This window comes from Anas acuta, chromosome 8 (assembly GCF_963932015.1).
Source record: "Anas acuta chromosome 8, bAnaAcu1.1, whole genome shotgun sequence".
NCBI lineage: Eukaryota > Metazoa > Chordata > Aves > Anseriformes > Anatidae > Anas > Anas acuta.
The window spans coordinates 3,801,944-3,819,404 of record NC_088986.1 but is presented as its reverse complement, the minus strand read 5'-3'; the positions used below and the strand labels follow the sequence as shown (position 1 = coordinate 3,819,404).

At 48.5% G+C, this 17,461-nt stretch overlaps 2 protein-coding genes across 5 annotated transcripts; both read right to left on the bottom strand.

The window, feature by feature from the left end:
* Positions 1-186: 186 nt before the first annotated feature.
* CYP2J2 (cytochrome P450 family 2 subfamily J member 2) lies at positions 187-5,911 on the bottom strand. 4 transcript variants are annotated; one of them, XM_068690036.1, is made up of 10 exons: positions 5,778-5,911; positions 4,865-5,195; positions 4,125-4,287; positions 3,729-3,878; positions 3,116-3,276; positions 2,518-2,694; positions 2,142-2,274; positions 1,697-1,884; positions 1,065-1,203; positions 187-815 (listed from the first exon to the last, which is right to left on the bottom strand). In XM_068690036.1, the coding sequence occupies exons 2-10, from the start codon at positions 5,051-5,053 to the stop codon at positions 640-642; spliced, it is 1,476 nt and encodes a 491-aa protein (XP_068546137.1). In that variant the 5' UTR covers positions 5,054-5,195; positions 5,778-5,911; the 3' UTR covers positions 187-639. The 4 variants fall into 4 exon arrangements, with proteins under 4 accessions (XP_068546137.1, XP_068546135.1, XP_068546136.1 ...); XM_068690034.1 differs by lacking the exon at positions 5,778-5,911 and adding an exon at positions 5,405-5,751; XM_068690035.1 differs by lacking the exon at positions 5,778-5,911 and adding an exon at positions 5,411-5,751.
* Positions 5,912-7,379: 1,468 nt separating this feature from the next.
* On the bottom strand, positions 7,380-16,874 carry LOC137860149 (cytochrome P450 2J2-like). Its single transcript, XM_068690038.1, has 9 exons — positions 16,261-16,874; positions 14,551-14,713; positions 13,746-13,886; positions 12,070-12,230; positions 11,109-11,285; positions 10,452-10,593; positions 10,093-10,280; positions 9,043-9,181; positions 7,380-8,423 (listed from the first exon to the last, which is right to left on the bottom strand). The coding sequence occupies exons 1-9, from the start codon at positions 16,465-16,467 to the stop codon at positions 8,245-8,247; spliced, it is 1,497 nt and encodes a 498-aa protein (XP_068546139.1). The 5' UTR covers positions 16,468-16,874; the 3' UTR covers positions 7,380-8,244.
* Between the last annotated feature and the right edge of the window lie 587 nt (positions 16,875-17,461).

Genomic DNA, 17,461 nt, shown 5'->3' with positions numbered 1-17,461 from the left:
GTGCCAACCTCTCTGCTAACGGGGAGCAGTGCTCCGGCGGTGTGGGCACAGCTCAGCGTGGCTCCGTGTGGCCACCTCTGTCCCAGCGTCCCCATCCCCCAAAGCATCGGCAGGACTGGTGTCCCCAGACAGTGCTGGGAAGTGCCTGAGCTGCTCTTCTCTTTGCAAAACGCTTTATGACAAAAATGTTTCAGGAAGCATTTATTGATGCACAAGAGAGATGTTAGGTTTTTTGTTTGTTTGTTTTTTTGTTTACAAATTATTTGCCAAAGATAAAGCAAAAAATGTTACCAGTTGCTACCTGTATTAATATTGTAAAACAAGTGCTAACAGTGAGAACATTGCATTCTCTAAAGCATTGCTAATTTTCTTGCCAAGGTGATCTCTGGCCATCCATCATAAAATGAAGAAATCCCTTAGTCCCTCATTCATTGCACAGCTGTGCTGCAAGCCCAAAAAGTGCCCTGGCAGATCCTGTACTAACTGCCTTTCTGATCTGATACAGACTGCAAGGTCTGTCTGTAAGAAGAAATGATTTTGCGATTGCTTTAAAAGAAAAACCAGCCTCTCCCTGCAGGCAGGAGGTTGGTACCTCGCAGCCAAGCTGCTCCCTCTCCAAGAAGTGTGGCCGCGGCTTCCCTACCGCGGCACGGCGCAGATCTTGTAGGGTTGGGGTGCCAGCGTTATGCCCAGCCTGAACTGGAGGTTGAGGGTGGTGTCCGGCGGAGCCTGGATGGTGAATTTCTGGAGCAGCGTTGTGAAGAAGAGGAAGAGCTCGGTGCGTGCCAGCAGCTCACCCAGGCAGGCACGTTTCCCTGCGGAGACAGCCACCCACCTTCAGCCTTCACTGCCTGCTGCCTTGTTTTCTCTGCCAAAAAAAAGCCTCCCCCTGCAGGAGCATCACCCAGCCTGCACCGCCTTGCCCACATCACGCTTCAAAGACCAGTTTTGCACCCAAACTGAGCTTCCCAAGGTGCTACAGCACAGGCTGCCCCCAGCCTGGGTGGCTTGCTGTCTCCATTGTGCAGCTGGAAGACCCAGTTCCGTGATCCAGCAAATCTTACCTACAGAAAATGGCATAAATGCCTCCCTTTTCCAGAACTTGCCATCCTTCAGGAAATGCTCAGGGTTAAAAGTGTTTGGGGTTTCCCACTCCTCCTTGTCAAACATCACAGAGGTTATATTGGGGATCATAACAGTGCCCTGAGAGCAGAAAAAGAAAACCACTTTGCACTTTCTCTGCCGCTGCCAACAGGAGGCGGATTTTTATCCTCCCTTCTCCTTCCCATGAAGAGCATCGATAGTCAAAGCTGTTGCGAGTATTTATCTCCCATCACGTGGCTGGATTGTGATCATTATATACCCACAACCTTCTGTCATCTGCAGTGTTTTTGTTTGCTGCAACCACAGGCCGAAGTTCACCTAAACCACAGCAGTGTGATAAGGGATCCCTGCCTGAGTGGTGCGCGCAGGGGCCCTGCCCCATGGCGTTCAGCCCAGGTGTGCATGATTCACCCTGCTCCAGGACGGTGTTTGGACAGAGAAACCCCCACGGGATCGCTAGGAGTGAGCTCTGTGAGGGGCAGGGATGCTGTGGGTTGGTGCCTCCTGCCTGCGAGCGGGTGGCCCTGCCCCGAAACTGTGCCTGGGAGGTGGAGTCTCCTCCTTGCACCTCGGTGCTCAGGAGTGGAGTTACCTTGGGCACGAGGAAGCCAGCCAGGACCGTGTCCTTCACTGTCAGCCTGGGCACGTTGAAGGGGATGATGTTGCTTTTCCTCTGCACCTCGTGGATGACAGCGTTGGTGTAGGGCATCTTGTTCCTGTCCTCCAGGGCTGGCTGCCGCGACTGCCCGATCACTGCATCGATCTCGGCCTGCACGCGGGCTGTTTGGGAAGAGCGAGGATCAGCCAAGATGTAGCAAAAACATTAAAAAAACAACACGGGGACAATGTGGGGTGTTTGCCGTGAGGCTCCCTGAAGGATTAGCCCAGGTCAGCCATGGAGCACCAAGGGAGTCCTGGAAAAAACTGTTTTTACCTTGAGTGCAGGGGAATTCCTGTTTTTTTCTCTCAAAGAGAGTCTCCCATCGAGCTGTGAGAGTTAAAACCAAGCAAAAGCACTGTCCTGTTGCTAACTGTACCTTGAATTTCGGGATAGATGGCCATGTAGAGTAGAGCCCAGCGGACAGTAGTGGAGGTGGTCTCGGTCCCGGCAAAGAACAGGTCGAGTGTGCACGCCACCAGGTTTTCCTCACGCAAGTTGCTGCTGTTGGGCTTCACAAAAAGGTGTGTTAGTGCTGCACGAACAGCGAGGACTTGCCTGCACCACATCTGCACCACGTCAACCCCAAGGGCTTTGGTAGAAGCCCCAAGCCCCATACAGCCCCATCCCACCGATGGGTCCATCCTAAGCACAGCTATGGCCACCCCTGCAGCTCAGGTGGAGAATTTGGGCTCGTTTCTTGTCCTTCCTGACTTTTAATCCCCACTGCAGAAGGGTTTGCTCTGCTTGCTGACCTTGGTCATCTCCTCCAGGTAGCTGTCGATGAAGTCCCGGCTCTCTGAGGGGTTCCGGTCCTCCTTGTGTTTTTCGATCCTCTCAATCACAAATTTTTTCATCAACTTCCAGTTCCTAAAAATGTTTTGGTGGGATCCAGGCAGAAACTGTACTATTGTGGGGAAAAAGTTGTACAGCTTTGGACAGAAAAGAAAAAGAGCAAATTGAGTAAAGGGCTGGAAAACCACTTCCATTTTCAAAGCTTGAGAAGCTTGCACTGCCACGCTTGCTACACTGCTGGAGTAGGTGGAAATAACTTAGCTCCGGGAAAGCATTACAAAAAAAATTGGTGTCTCTGTTATGAGAGTGACTGGTGCATTACTCAGTCACAGTGGGGCCTGCAGCTTCACCAGGATGCCTCCAGGGAGCGAGAGGGGCCGCACAGCTGTGGGAACCCCCACGGAAAACCTGGTCCCAGAGCAGAGGAGAACATCTGGGCTTGGCCTACCCTCTACGTTCAGTGACAGAAAGGCTGCAGGTTTTGAGGTTGACTCCAGAGAAGCAACCATGGCCTTGAAAAACTGCCTGCTGACTGTGCTGGTGGCAGGAGGGCTGTACCTGGCTCATAAAGGTCCCGTGGAGTCTAACCGTTTCTTCCATCAGCTGCAGCAGTTTCTGGAATTCCTCATCGTGGTACTCAAACCGATTGCCGAAGACGATGGAGCAGATGACGTTTGAGACTGCGTTATTGATTTTAAAGTGAGGGTCGAAGGGATTCCCTGGAGAAGGAAAAGGGAACAATCAATTCTCTTCCAGTCTCCACAAAAAAGGAGGAGGAAACACAGTCATCAGAGGTAAAATATTCCACAAGTAGAAGTGAAGTGAGTGGCCCCTGGTGGGCACCCTGCTGGAGATCTTTGTTTGGAAAGGTTGGAAATGCCTGCAGAAGAGCAAATGCCATTTGGATAAACTGGAGACATTGGTGCTTATAGGCACACGATATTTTATAAATATTGTAATGGAACAGTAAGCCAAAGGTGGGCTTTGGGCACTACCTCGCTGCAGTCATCAGTTAATTGGAGGGCAAAACGCTCCTGGAACGAAGCTGGGATGCTGGCAGGGTGCTGGCATTGCGTGTGAGCGGAGGTATTTTCAGCAGGCATTAGCACGCAGTGAGTCACGGGGGAAATTTTAATGGGCCAGACTGGTTTCTGTGTGACATGGTCCTCACCCTGCTCCTCCCTGAACGCCTCGGCGAGGAATCTGCTCTCCTCCTGTATCCGCTCCTCCAGGCTCCTCTTCCCCAGGCCAAAGTTTCGGAAGGTGCTCAAGGTGAACCTCCTCTGCTGCTTCCACAGGTGCCCGTTGGAGGAGATCAGCCCTGGCAGACACAGCCCACCGTGAGCAAAGGCAGGTGCCCTCTCCAGGGGGAAGAAGCGTGAGGGCTCTGCCTTTCCCAAGGAGGAGCAGGACCTCTGCCCCTTCCTCCTGGGGTGCGCCCGTGCCCATGGCTCTGGTTGGCATCAGTGCCAAACCATGGCACTGTCCCCCAGCCTCATTCCTGGGCACTTTTTCGGGGTCAGCACCATGATTGGGGCTCAGACACATGTCCCCAGTGGTAACTCACCCAAGCTGCTGAAGACCTCTGCACTGATAGGCACTTCAGGGCGATCCAAGAAGTTGTCTCCCTGGGTTACAAGGACTTCCTTGACCAGCGGCAGCCCGCTTACAACTACTGATCTCTGTCTGCCAAGTTCCATGCTGAAGATGTTCCCGTATTTGTCGATAAGCTGGGAAAAGGGTAATTAAATAAAAGGGGATTCATTCACAAAGAATTTGTCTGTTGGGACAGGGACAGCCCTGGTGTCCTGCAGTGAAGGACAGGAACATTTGCAATGCAAAATTGCAAATGGGGAAGCTAAGCTTAGGAGAGAAGAGGGGATGGTTGCACAAGCATAGGCTTGATTGCATATGATCTCTCCTCATTTTCTGAATCAGTGTTCAGGAGTTGGTGTACATGTGAAATAAACCAAGTAAAGCTCTCCAGGTTGCATTTTCCGGGCCTTGCAAGCCTCAGATGAGTTAAACAACTCTTGTTTCACGCCCTCCCCAAAGCCTTTTCACTCCTATCTGATGCACCTGCAGCCACGGTTGGATCCGTGGCATTGTGCCATGCCCTTTATTCATTGACTGGCTCCTTGTACCTGGGCAAACTTCATCCACGTTGCTGCTGATTGAGAGCCAAGCTCCTGGCCCCCTGGGTGAGCCCTCCGAGTCCTCGTGGGCTGTGGGGCTTTGTTGGGTTGGGTTGGGATGGGTTGGGTTGGGTTGGGTTGACCCCCGTGCAATGCTGCAAACACCCCTTACCTTCTGCATCGTGACTAGAGGGTCTGACAAGTTCAGAAATTGCGTGTTTCCCACAAAGGGGAGGGCAAAGGGGCTTGGGGGGTAACCCTTGGGCTTTCTCCGCTTCATGTAGTCAGCGACGAGCAGGAAGACGAAGAGGAAGACGAAGAGCACCTGGAAGGAGATGCCATCCCAGACGAGACGCAACATTGGTGGTGGCGAGCTCGGCACACAGCAGGGCAGGGAAGGTGTGCGGGTGAAGCGGGGGGCACACAGAGCAGTGCGGTGAGGCTGGGGCTGGCCTGGCCTCCAGGTGGCCTCCGGACTCCTGCCCCCTCAGGTTTCGTGAGGCCTGTTTGATTAAATCCCTTCCTGAGCCAACTCACACATCAACTCTGATCCCATTAAAACTACCCCACAAAACAGCACCTCCCGTCCCCCTCTCTCCTCCCACCTCCCCACCGCCGCCTTACAAAGCCCCACAGATCAGCCTCCTCCTGCAGAGCACGGAAACGAGTCTTGCAGGGCAGGGATTAAACCCTCCTGGCACCGCAGCCATACCCTCACCGTGACGGTCCCGGCCCCTGTCCAAGCACCTCTCGCTGTCCTCGCTCGCGGCAACTGCCTCTTGGTACGCACAGCCCCAGAGTGAGCCGGGTTCAGCTGGGATGTACGATATAAGATTGCACAAAACCTTGACAAGCTTGCTGACTCACGGGGCGAGGGTTTGTCTCCACGTGGTGGTGAGGGTAGGACGTGAATTCGTCTGCACTCTGAAGCAGCTTCTAGGAATGGTCGCGTCCTGCCCCGGCGGTGACGCTAGCCCTGCTCCCAGCCCGCAGACTTCCCTTCCCGCTGCTTTTGCTAATGAGGCCGGGTCCCGCTGCCACCCGCGTGTCCGACCATGCACACACCACGCTTCATTTTCACGTACGTTAGGATGGAGGAGCCAGCTCCGGCTGCTTCGCTCCGGGGACATCCAGAGCTGACAGCAACGCAGAGATGGCCAAGTGCCACAGGGGCACTCCATGTGCAAGGGGGCGAGGCTGCTGCGTGACCCGCACACCTGATAAACTTGGACAAGCTGAATCGCTGCTCTGCCATGGAGCTTAAAGGGGAAAGGGCCTGTTTTAGGGGAACACCTCTTTTTATCTCTGGCTTTCAAGCACACTTAGGTATCGGCATGCGGAAATGCACACGTTCCCCTTCACTCACATGAGATGTTCCACTCATAAAATAAACACATAATAAACAAGTTCATGCCTCCTGTCTTTATTGCATGGGGTCTTTACAAACTTTTTTTTTCCTTCTTTTTTTTCTCTCTCTTTTTTTTTTTTTTTCCTTTTATTTTTACCACTGAATTGGGGGAAAAAATAAAAGCGTGCAACCGTTTATTCTCTCCCACGAAGCAGTGTGAGAGTGTGAGTAGAGAAGGAAGCATTATAAGCATTAACGTAACAGGGAAAGGCAAGTTTAAAGTGGAAGGGATCAACATTTGTTTGTGAAGCCAATGCAAACAAAGCAAGCTGTACCCACACACCAGAGGTCAGACCTGCACGGGCATGGATAAAAATGGAGAGAAACCAGTGTCCAGTCCTGAGTGGCTCTGAAAACTCCATAGGTGGAAAAAGCCCACAGATCTATTTTTTTTTTTTACTCTATTAAGAAAAAACGAAAAAAAAAAATTAAAAAGGCACATTAGGCACCTGTAACGGCAAAACATTAATTAAAATTATAGTAAGATTAAAGCAACCGGTTAGAGTCCGGCTGTGAGAGCAGCGGGAGGGAGGCGCAGGGCTGAGCAGAGGACTCTCCCATGTGGCCCAGATCTGCCACTGCACAGCGAGGGCTCCGAGCCCAGGGGAAAGGAAACACGAATTAATCCAGCTTTCCTGTGAAATAGCTGCTGTCCTGCAAGTGTGCACGCAGAAAAGTCACTTGCGAATGGTCAGAGGGAAAAAAAAAGAGTGGGAAAGGTCTGTGCTGTGACTATTAAAGCACATAGGAGACAATATGGGATTTCTAAGTGTTAAAGTCTGGTTGCATAACTGGAAAAATTCCCCACTAGTCACATACTCAGTGGGCTTTTTTCCAGGGAGGCCCCAGTGTGGGCAGGAGCAGGGTCTCTGTCACGGCCCTGTGCCGTGCCCCAGGGCCACCTGCTGAGCTTGGGGCTGCAGAGAGGCCTCTGAGCATGGCCCCAGGCCTTTTCTTCCATGTCGTGTGTTTTACGAGCACAGACCTCTCGGCTGTGAGAAAAATCTCAATAATTTTCTTCAGACAGGATCTTCTGTGAAGCTATTTTATTTGCAGTTGCAATAGTGGGCGTCCTGCCAATTAGGAGCACGTTATAGTAACCATGTCATAACCTTTTATTCCCCATTACCCGACACCTGATCACCTCCCCTGTTTCCTCACTGGCAGAGTACTACAGGTTCACAAGCTACTCGATGCTCCTCTGTACCATATATGTACAATTGCTTTTGATCGACTCTTTAATTTATCCTTTTTTTTTATGTTTTGAGAACTTGTGGTCTTTTTTTTTTTTTTTTTTTTTTTTTTTTTTTTACTCTTCCCACACTGCTCATCCTGTTTTTCTCAGTCTTTTACCTTATTTTGGAACACTGAGGCCTTCTACTGTCTACTTATCTACTTAGCACTTCTCTTTGTTATGGCTACACAACTCTCTCTGATCACAGAAAGTTAGTTTTCTGCTGCAAAAACACACTCTACTTCAAAAAACATGTTCTACTGCAAAAACACAACTTAGTTTCTCATACGGGATAAGCCTTTCCTGCTCGTACAATTTCAATATCGTATTTCTGGAGACCTGCTGGAGATGCAGCTCCTTGTGCCATCCTGCTTGGGCTACTACTACCACCTTGTAACCTCTTTAAAATTTCCACATATATGGGAGTAAAAAATGCATGTTTCCTCTGCAAGAATGTCTGCTTAGATATGGGCTTTCCATAGGAAAAGCAAGCAGCGTTGTGAGGGTGTTGTGAGGAATGTGCGGTCCCCAGGCCTGAGGCCTCCTGAGGCTCAGGATCTGCTGTGACACCCGGGGTGTCCATAATGGTGCTGGGCAAGAGCCCAGAACTTTCTGGGAGCTGCTGAGGGTGGAGATGAAATCATAGGGCTTTAGAGTTCATGTATTTTATCAAACCGATAGAGGGAGGGGGCAGGAGATAAAGGGAAGTGTCCCAAAGGCTTTCCTTATCGCAGTGTGCAGAGTGCGGCCCTGCTACCCTTGCTACCACTGCCCGCAGGTCAAGCAAGGCCGCTGGGTGCTAGATGTCTGTGACTCGACGTTGCAGCCCAAAATCTAAGGGGGTGGTTGGGAAATGGGGCATTTTCCAGTGTGTGAGCAGCCAAAGCAGCAAGGAGGGGGCTCAGTAACATCAGCAGCGAGGCAGAGCGCAGAGCTGGAAGGGCCTTGGGCAGCGCGTGAGGCTGAGCGTGAAGGCGAAGCTCAGCTTGGCACCGGCTGGCACCTGGAAGGTGAACTTCTGCAGCAGGGCGGTGAAGAAGATGAAGAGCTCGGTCCTGGCCAGCTGCTCCCCTGGACAAGCCCGCTTGCCTGGAAAAGCAGGAAAAAATCTGCACTGTGTGTGGAGCGAGGTTTAAGCATTGTCCTCGATAGCTGCTGCAGCAGCCCCTGGGGAGTTGCATTGTTTAAGGAGATGGGGGCTTGAAGGGGCTGTGGGGCCAGTGGGACATGAGGGAGGGCGATGTCTGGGGTCTGAGGGGCCTGGTTTGGGGTCTCCACTGCCTCCAGGCTCCTCTCGCCTGCGCTGGATTGCACGGGCTGCAGGAGCTTTTCTTCCTAGCAAGGTTAGGTGGCAATGTTCACCCACACATCGTACAGAAACCGTCCCCAGAAGTTTCCTGCTCTGCAGACGGCAGTGGCTGTTCGGATGGGCAAAGAGGGGAGACTCGTCAAAAAAAAACAGAGCCCATTTACACAGTTCTTGCAGGAGGAAAAAGCCTTATTTTTCATCCTGCAATAACAGAATTGATTTCCCTTCGGCTCAGAGCAGTCGATATTAATTGCCAGGGGATTTTCACTGTGGGAAATGCCAGGCATGGGCTGCTATTAGAGGCAGAAAGCTGGACACGGAGCAGTTCCCCCTGCTCTGGCAGGGGGGAAAAAGAAAGCATTGCAAACAGCAAACCCATCTCCCCATCCATCTTACTACCTGCAGAGAAGGGCAGGAAAGCCTCCCGCCTCCTGTACTGGCCGTTCTCCAGGAAATGTTCAGGATTAAAGGTGTCTGGGGTCTCCCACACGTTTTTGTCAAACATTATCGAAGTCAGGCTGGTCATCACCGTGGTGCCCTGCAAGAGGTGGAGGAAGCAGGAGTTTGCATGGGGAAGAAGAGCTGATGTGCTGTCAGACTAGTTTATTATTAGCTCTGCTCTACACACAAAGTAAACTACTAAGCACAGCATGTTTTTCCTAACCAACATGGTTAAATGAGGGTGAAAGCCTGCAGGATTGTTCACTTCTATGTGCCACGGTCTATCACTGTGCTGTTGATCTGTACCTTGTGCTGCTGTCACTGGTGATGTTAACATAAACCAAATTTAAACCAATAAAATTGTGTTCCCAGAGGAATTGGAAGCAACTTAACCAAATAATTTTTTTTATTGATCCTTTTCACTGTGCTTTTTATTAAAACTGTGTCTGGTTTACCTTCACATCCTCTGTCAGAGAAAGAAAAATATTCCAATCAATGTGCAGCAAAATGCCCAGATTTTTCATTTTTAATTTACCAAGAAACAACTAATCATGTCCATGGAAGACACTCAATCTATCCAAATCTCATATTTGCTTTCATAATGCCAGAACAACGTATACACGTCAATAAGTATTACTTGGCTTTTATCGAGTGCTACTTTTAATAGATTATTTTTAATACTCTGTGGAATTAACAAATACAAGCTGCTTGCTTTCCTGTTTTTCTTGGGCCTCTGCTCATGTAATTCATGGAAGGCATCTTGTATGAAACAAACCTTTGTAAAACTGAAAATTATGACCGACACAAGAGGATCTTACAATTCTCCCCTGTAAGGAGGCGAGACCCGTAACAGCCCTACAGTGTCAATCAGGACAGCTCCTGTTTTCTACAAAGCTGAGATCTCTCTGTTAGATCCTGCAGGCTGCTGCCTCCAGGTGAGATTTGGGACTGGGGCCGTGAAGACCCCATGCTGGTGAGGCGAGGAGGGGGCTGCTGTCCTGGGCATACTTTGGGCAGGTGGAAGCCAGCCAGGGTGGTGTCGCTGGTGGACATCCTGGGCACCCCCAGCGGCACGATGTTGCCCATCCGCAGCACTTCGCTCAGCACCGCGCTGGTGTAGGGCATGTGCTCCTTGTCCTCCACGGTGGGCTGGCGGCACTGGCCGATCACGGCGTCAATTTCGAGCTGCACTTTCTCTACAGAAACCAAACAAAAAAAAATACAAAAAAGAACTATGCTCAAAAAGTTCCCAATAAGAAAGCTGGACCACAGGCCTGCCCAACATGGTGAACCTGGAAACAACTCAATTTTCTGTTTCAATTATCTGTTTTGGGGCTGTATAGTGATGGACACATTGGTGGCCCTACCCTGAATGTGGGGGTACGCGGCCATGTAGAGCAGAGCCCAGCGGATGGCAGTCGCCGTCGTCTCCGTCCCAGTCAGGAAGAGGTCCAGGGTGGAGCAGAGCAGGTTTTCCTCATGGAAATAAGAGCTTGTGTCACCCTTAAACTTGGGTAAAAAAAAGAGAGTGGAAGTGCTTAGTAGGAAGGGGATGCTTTCAAAACCCAAATCCAAAGCCATCTGTCTGTAACTCGAGTCTTTTATTATCCACCACCCTTGGACTTCGAAATTCTTATCCCTTACTGTCATTAAAGTGTGAGGTTTCCCCCAAAGCCTGCCTCAAAGTCTGCTGTATTGCAACTTTTAAAAGCAGGTAGCATTTCTAAATGTGAAGTTTCACCACAACAAGCACCGTCCTGCGAGTTCTCACAGAAACCTAAACACATTCCCTGAGAAACCTCCTACACCGCATGACAGAATGAAAAATGGAAGAAGACAAAGTGTAAATACTTCCAAATGAAAAATAAAAATAAAAAAAATCTGTGTATTTTCAAAATGATCAGACTCCTGCTGCTGCTCAAGTTGGATGTGAATGAGAAGGCCCCTCTAACAAAACTGCCTTGAGTCTTGTCTGCTCGTTTTTGGGGTTAAGCTTTAGGTGGCTTTAGGTATTTCCCTCTCACCTTCTCTATTTCCTTCAGGTAACAGTCAATGTAATCGCCAGACTCGGACTGGTCCAACTCCTCCTTGTGTTTCATGATCACACCCTTCACAAAGCGCTGAAGTTTCTCCCAGTGCCTGAAGATTTTCTGGAAGGGCCCTGGTAGCCATCTCATTATCAAAGGAAAAGCGTTATACAGCTGGCGAGAAATCAGAACAGAAGAGCACTTCTTGGGTTTAAAAGAAAAGCAGGGCATGACAGCTGAGACGGTACTACAATTTATTAGCTCCGCTTGCTATCAAGAAAAAAAACAGTTTTGCTACAAAGGTCAATATAGTTACACATGCAAGCAAGTAGAAACAAGATAAGAATAAAGCAGATGTTTACTGCTGATGAAGTTTTCTGACACTGGGTGGCCAACGCTGTCACCTCTTGCGAAGGGCAGGTTGGAGGTGGCTGCTGGGGTCAGAAATGAGTGTCAGAGGGAGCAAGGACTGACCCAGCCCACAGCATACGGCCATGCAGGAGCTATGGCAGCCAGTCCCGGAGCTGCCTACTTGCTTATAAACCATGCCTCTGAGTTCTTCTGGTCATAAAATAAAAGTATTTGAGAAGCTGGCTGGGAAAGGGGTGGGGGAGGAGGGAATTTTCACTGAGTGCTATGAATATTTTCTCTTCTTTTGGTAGAAACACAGTGACTTTAAAGATTTTTCTGTTGCTTTTCTGTTCTGTCAGGTATAAGGTTGGCTTTACAATCCCACAATCTTTTTTGTCCATGTGCCTCAATAATTTTAACTTGCTTGCCTGCATTCCTGATGGATTTAATGGATTAACCCAGCCTCATGTAAAACAATACCCGTGGTCATTTCCCTTATAGCACGACCTTTTTTTACAGGGAAAAACAGATTACTTCAGTACCTTAGAAACTTGTTTCCAAGCACTTACATGGAGCTGAAGTTACAAAAGTGTCAGACTGGCTTTACCTGGCCCCAGAAGCTTCCTATGAGCAGCAGTGTTTCCGCAAGCAAGTGCAGCAATTCCTGGAAGTTATTGTCGTGGTAGTCGAACCGGTTCCCAAAAGTTATGGAACAGATAATGTTTGAAACAGCGCTGTTAATTTTGTAATGAGGGTCAAATGGTTGTCCTGGAGGGAACAAAATGAAAGCTACGGAGCTTGCTTTTAACTCTCAGATAAAACATTCTGTACTTGACCTACAGATGTGAAGCTGGGGTGAGACCTCCCCTGCCTCTCACCAGTGGTGATGCTGAGGCTTTGCCCCGTGTCTTGGGCTCCCCAAAACCCCAGTACTCACCCTGCTGAAAGTTGAGCACTGTGTGCCACGGTGCCCTCTCCCTGAGGACATCCCCTTCCCTCGAACCCAGGCTGCTGGCACACACTGATGTTAACACAGAGCCGCTGAAGCTGGGTCTGAAAGGTTTCCCGGGGAAAACAAGCAGGTGTGGGTTTGTGTGCTCCAATGCGGTTTTGGTGTCCATCTTAAACACCAAGAGAGCCTGGGGCAGGGAGCTCAAGACGAATCACACTGCAGAAATGCCTTTATGCTGGCCTTTGTGAAAATCCAGAGATGGCTTATGTGGCCCATAGGCTCCTAAAAGAGTGTTGTGTGGCCTGATGCTCATCGCACCTGCTTTCCTCAGGAGGGCTATCGAGCAGAGGCCATCATCTCCTCAGGCATGTTTAGGCAGCCTAGAGCTGCTTGCCGTGATACAAGAGCCTAATATCAGTAATGAGTCCTGCACAGCCCTGAGCTGCTGTCGATACTGTGGGGAGCATCGCGTTGAAATGCAAGGCACCACGCACAGGACTGCTGATCTCTCCACTCCGTGAGAAAGTAATTAAGCTGGGCTGGTGCTCAGATACCAGAGTGATGGACATGATCACTATTTGTCATTACTAATGGGAAGAAAGGCCCAAAACAGCAGCTTAATTAGTTTATTGATTAGGACCGTAAAGGACTATAATCAATTGGCAACATGAAGTATTTGGACTGTTCAGTGCAACAGCAATTAAAATGGAGCAAGTTCAGTATATAATTTCACAATTCCTATTTAGATCTTTCTTGTTTACTATATATAGCTCCATAGAATTAGCTAAACCCCATCTGCTTCTATTTAAAGCTGAAGTGCAGCATCACCCATGTACCAACATACAAATTATTCTTACTAATATCCCTCTGGCAGTTCTTAAAAGCTGGACCATAAAAGAGCAAGGCACATGCTTCATCTGTGCATGATACAAAAGGAAAGCCTGACTAAACAAGTTTTAAAATACTTTGCAAAACCAGGGACAGGCAGAGGTTAACGCCTTTGAGCGTACGTGCTTGCTATCATGAGAGCTGCATTTATACCTTCGCAGGGTAGAGAAAAGGCTTTCTTAGCCACATAAACATGCGCACTTTAATAAACACCTAGCATATATTTGCTTAATATTAATAAGGAAGGAATGAAATTGGGGACCTGAGGTCTGGAAGAAGTTCTAAAAGGCACAGTGTGGAAGCGTAAGATAGAAATTTGTGCTATTGTAGGAATGGCCTGCATGTTAGGAGTCACACCGGAGGAAGAGCTTTACTTCTCTCCCTTCATCTGGCAAAAGGCTAGGTGAAAGGTTTGGGCACGGTGCTGCACGTGGGCTGCCTACCTTTCTCTTCCTCAATCGCCTCCACAAGATACCGGCTCTCCTCTTGCACTTTTTCCTCAAAACTTACAGCAATGCTTTTCAGTGTTGCTGAAGCAAACTTTCTCTGCTGCCTCCATATATGCCCATTTGATGATATGAGCCCTGTGGGTGGAAAAAGCAAGCAAGGATTCTGTGTTGAATATGGGTGGTGGGATTCAGAAATGGCCATTGGTCTTATAAACCCCAGACCAAAGCAAACAAGAACTGCAGACATTGAGAAACCATAGCTTTGCCTGGGAATTAAAATTCAAGACTAATTGGCTTATGCTAAAGATCTAGCTTTATGGATTTGCTACTTTGTCACTTTGCGTGGGAAAAAAAGGTGTAAGCCAAAATACTCTAAGTACTATCACGCTGTTGGCAGAGCTGCAGGCAGGAGCTCCATACCCTGCCTCTGGAGCTATGTGCAGCCTGGGCAGAGAAAGGCAAGGGGAAAACTCTTCAAGTGTGCCCATCACAAGTGGACAGCTTGCTTTTATGTGTCATCTTTCATCCAGGTCAATACCTGATTTTGAGCCCAGCGTCATCCCTAAACCCCAGACAAATTCAAATATATACCTGTGAGGTTATTAGACCCACTTCAGCACTTGAGTGAGAGAGCGGTTGTGGGGTTTAGCTGCCCAGTACGGTAAAACCACCACACCTTCTGTGCACAAACTTTTATTGGCACAGTTACCGAGGGTTGAATTCAGCCTTCTTTCACTCTGATTGTTATCATTGCAAGTAGATGAAATGTTCGTGGCAAAATCTCGGAAGCTGTACTTACCAAAGCCTCTAAAAATTTCTTGGAGAAGTGGAATATTTGGCCGATCTGCAAATATTTCAGCCTGGTGGACAAGAGCTTCTCTCACCATCTGGTACCCACTGACTACCACAAAAGTCAGACTTCCAAACTGCACGCTGAAAATCTTCCCGTAGCGAGCGGAGAGCTGAAAGAGAGTTCATTGCCCTCTGAGTGCAAGAAGATGGAGATTTTCAGAACTAGCCTGGAGAAGGCCTGCATCTGACTTTGAATTTAGTTCCACTTGGAGCAATGGGGTGGACCTTAGAACAATGCAAACCCAAATCTTCCGCAGGTCCCACCCAACATCAACTATTCTGTGAAGGCTGGAGATGGCATAGGAAATGTTAGTGAGCTGTATGCAGTGCAGGAGGGCTGGTTTGCTCATATTCTTTAGTAGGTATGAAATGGCTTTCACCCAGCTGTTATTAATTGTAACAAAGGCCTTTTTTGCTCTGTGACTGATGGGCACCTGTTTCTCCTCTCTTCTTCACAATAAGCAAAGGCATCCCCTGGGTCTCCAAGCCAAGGCTCTTGCTGCTGAGAGCAGGGCACAACACGTAGTCCTCTTCACCAACTTTGTCTGAAGCAGTGAGGCTTCTTGCTCCAGCTATCACACTTGGAAAGTGGCTCCAACTGCTGATGCTTAGAAAACTTCCTCTAATTTTAAGCCTGAATGCATTTATAGCCAATTTATAGCCATTTTCCTTGCATGGACATTGCTAGCATTATTCTCTCCTCTGCAGTACTTAACTCCCTGATGTATAAGAGCAAAGGACAATTATGCCCTCTCTTGGGCTCTGCTTTGCCAAGGTCTCAGTCCATGTACTCCTTGGTGTGACTCTGTAAGAGGGACACACACGGTCACCCTGAACTGACCTGGTGACTTACGAAATCTGCCTGAGGTCAAATGGTCAGCTCTGTCATTGTATGTGTGTAAATTAATGCGATTAATTTTATTAGTAACAACTATGCGTCATTGACCCAATATCCTGAGCATACTGTCTCAGCCTTCCTCAAAGGTTCCCCTGGTGACAGCTAGGCTAGTGGGCTGTGAAAATCTGGGGTAGATAGGATGGTGTCAAACTTTTAAGTAAAAGTGAGAGACAAAAAGTCACTAAAAAGATATTTGCAACCAGCATGCCAGAACCTTTACTCCCACTTTTTCAGACAAGGTACACAGCGTGTGTCATTGGCTTTGGTGGGAGTCAAAGCTCTGAAAACCTTTCTAGAGCTATCTCTGCCTCTTCCTGTGGTACAGAAGAAGCCATGGAGAAGGTTAACTCTGGGCCTTAATGTTTATTTCAGATGTAATGGGGCAAATTGTTGGCCTCTGAACAAAGACAACTTCGAGACATGATCTGCATTGTCCAAACAATTAGTTTTTCACATAGCAATTGCCATCCCTCCCCCGGTCTGGCACGGCTCCTCCAAACCCTTCCTGGGCTCAGGCACAAAATGGCCATGGTCCAACGGGAAGAAAGAGGAGGCTTTCCTCTGGTACGAGTTTCTTTTCCGTCAAACCTTCCAACTCCCATGGAAGAGGAGGTGGTGGTAAGGGATAAAACCAAGAATTATTGCTATCATACATGGTTAATATACAGCTTGTTCTTCAGGACCTACCTTTGCTTTGCAGGTTAGGTGACAAAAGTCACTGAGGAGGTAAAATATTATCAGTAGGAGAAATGTCCTTACCTTCTGCATCTCAAGATGGAGGGGCTGCCTTAAGTCCACAATGGTTCCCACAAAAGGAAAGAGCTGTGGCCCTGGAGGGAAATTCCTGGGACGCCTCTTTCTCACAAAGTCAGTAATCAAAAGGAATGTGACAAGCATCACCAAGAGCATCCAACTGTTCAGCTTGTCCAACAGAGAAACCAAAACGGGCCAAAGCTGAAGCTCCATGCTTGCTGGTGAACTCACAGGTTTTCATCCCAGGAAGGGACTTGATGTTGGTGTTAGATTTGCTGAAACAGGAGTAAAAAGGACTAGAAGGAAAAATAGCTAGGATGCCTATAGCTGACTGGGACAGGACTCACCATAGGCAAGCTGCTTTTGCATGTATGGCTAGTGCCAGACCACTTGCTAAATAAGTTTAAACATTGGGACCTCCAAAAACAACCCCCAAAACTCCACTGTTTGCCAAACAAAAGCGATCTTTCAAACATTTAGCTTTACATCCGTGTCAAGTCCCTGGTTTTCTTATAGAAGAAAATTGCTCCCTTCTGCCCTTAACAAAGAGCTCCTTTATACAGATACCCAACCAGGATTATAAGCATTACAAACATTTGAGGTTAAGTGAAAGCGGCTTACTTAGCTAATTACATATGGTGGGCGTTGCATAATTTAAAAACTGTAAGGCATCTGAGGTGATGGACAGCCTGCAAGTCGCTGAGGTGCTGATCCTGTTAACTGCTAAGCGCCGTCTGTGAAGGGCTAGATGCCTTCAACGCCCTCCAAAGCCTTCCTGGCTTTGCTGGCGTCGGGTGAAGTTCGGGCAAGGGAAGAACTGCAAGAGCCCAAGGCTCTGCCCAGCCACTTAGATGAGAGCTAAAGGAGCTTAATTTCAGGAGTGAGAACATAGGCTCCTGTGCTTGCCGGCTAAAGGAGAGATTGGAATTTACGTTTTTTTAATCTCCTGGGTTTCCGAAAATCTCCTCTGAGTAAAGCTTCATGCTGTCCAGGAGAAGACTGCAATGGTCTGATGGTGACATCTGTGTCCATGAATCAACCTTGCCAGCTGCCAATATTTTCGCAATATTTTTTAACCTTTTAGGAACTGTACTGTGCAAGCAAGCTACATTTGAACTGTTGATAATGATTTTCAAAAAGACTTGCCCAGAAATTATGGTAAGAAGGTTAGCATGGTAAATTTTTATTGTGTTCAGCATTTTTCAGA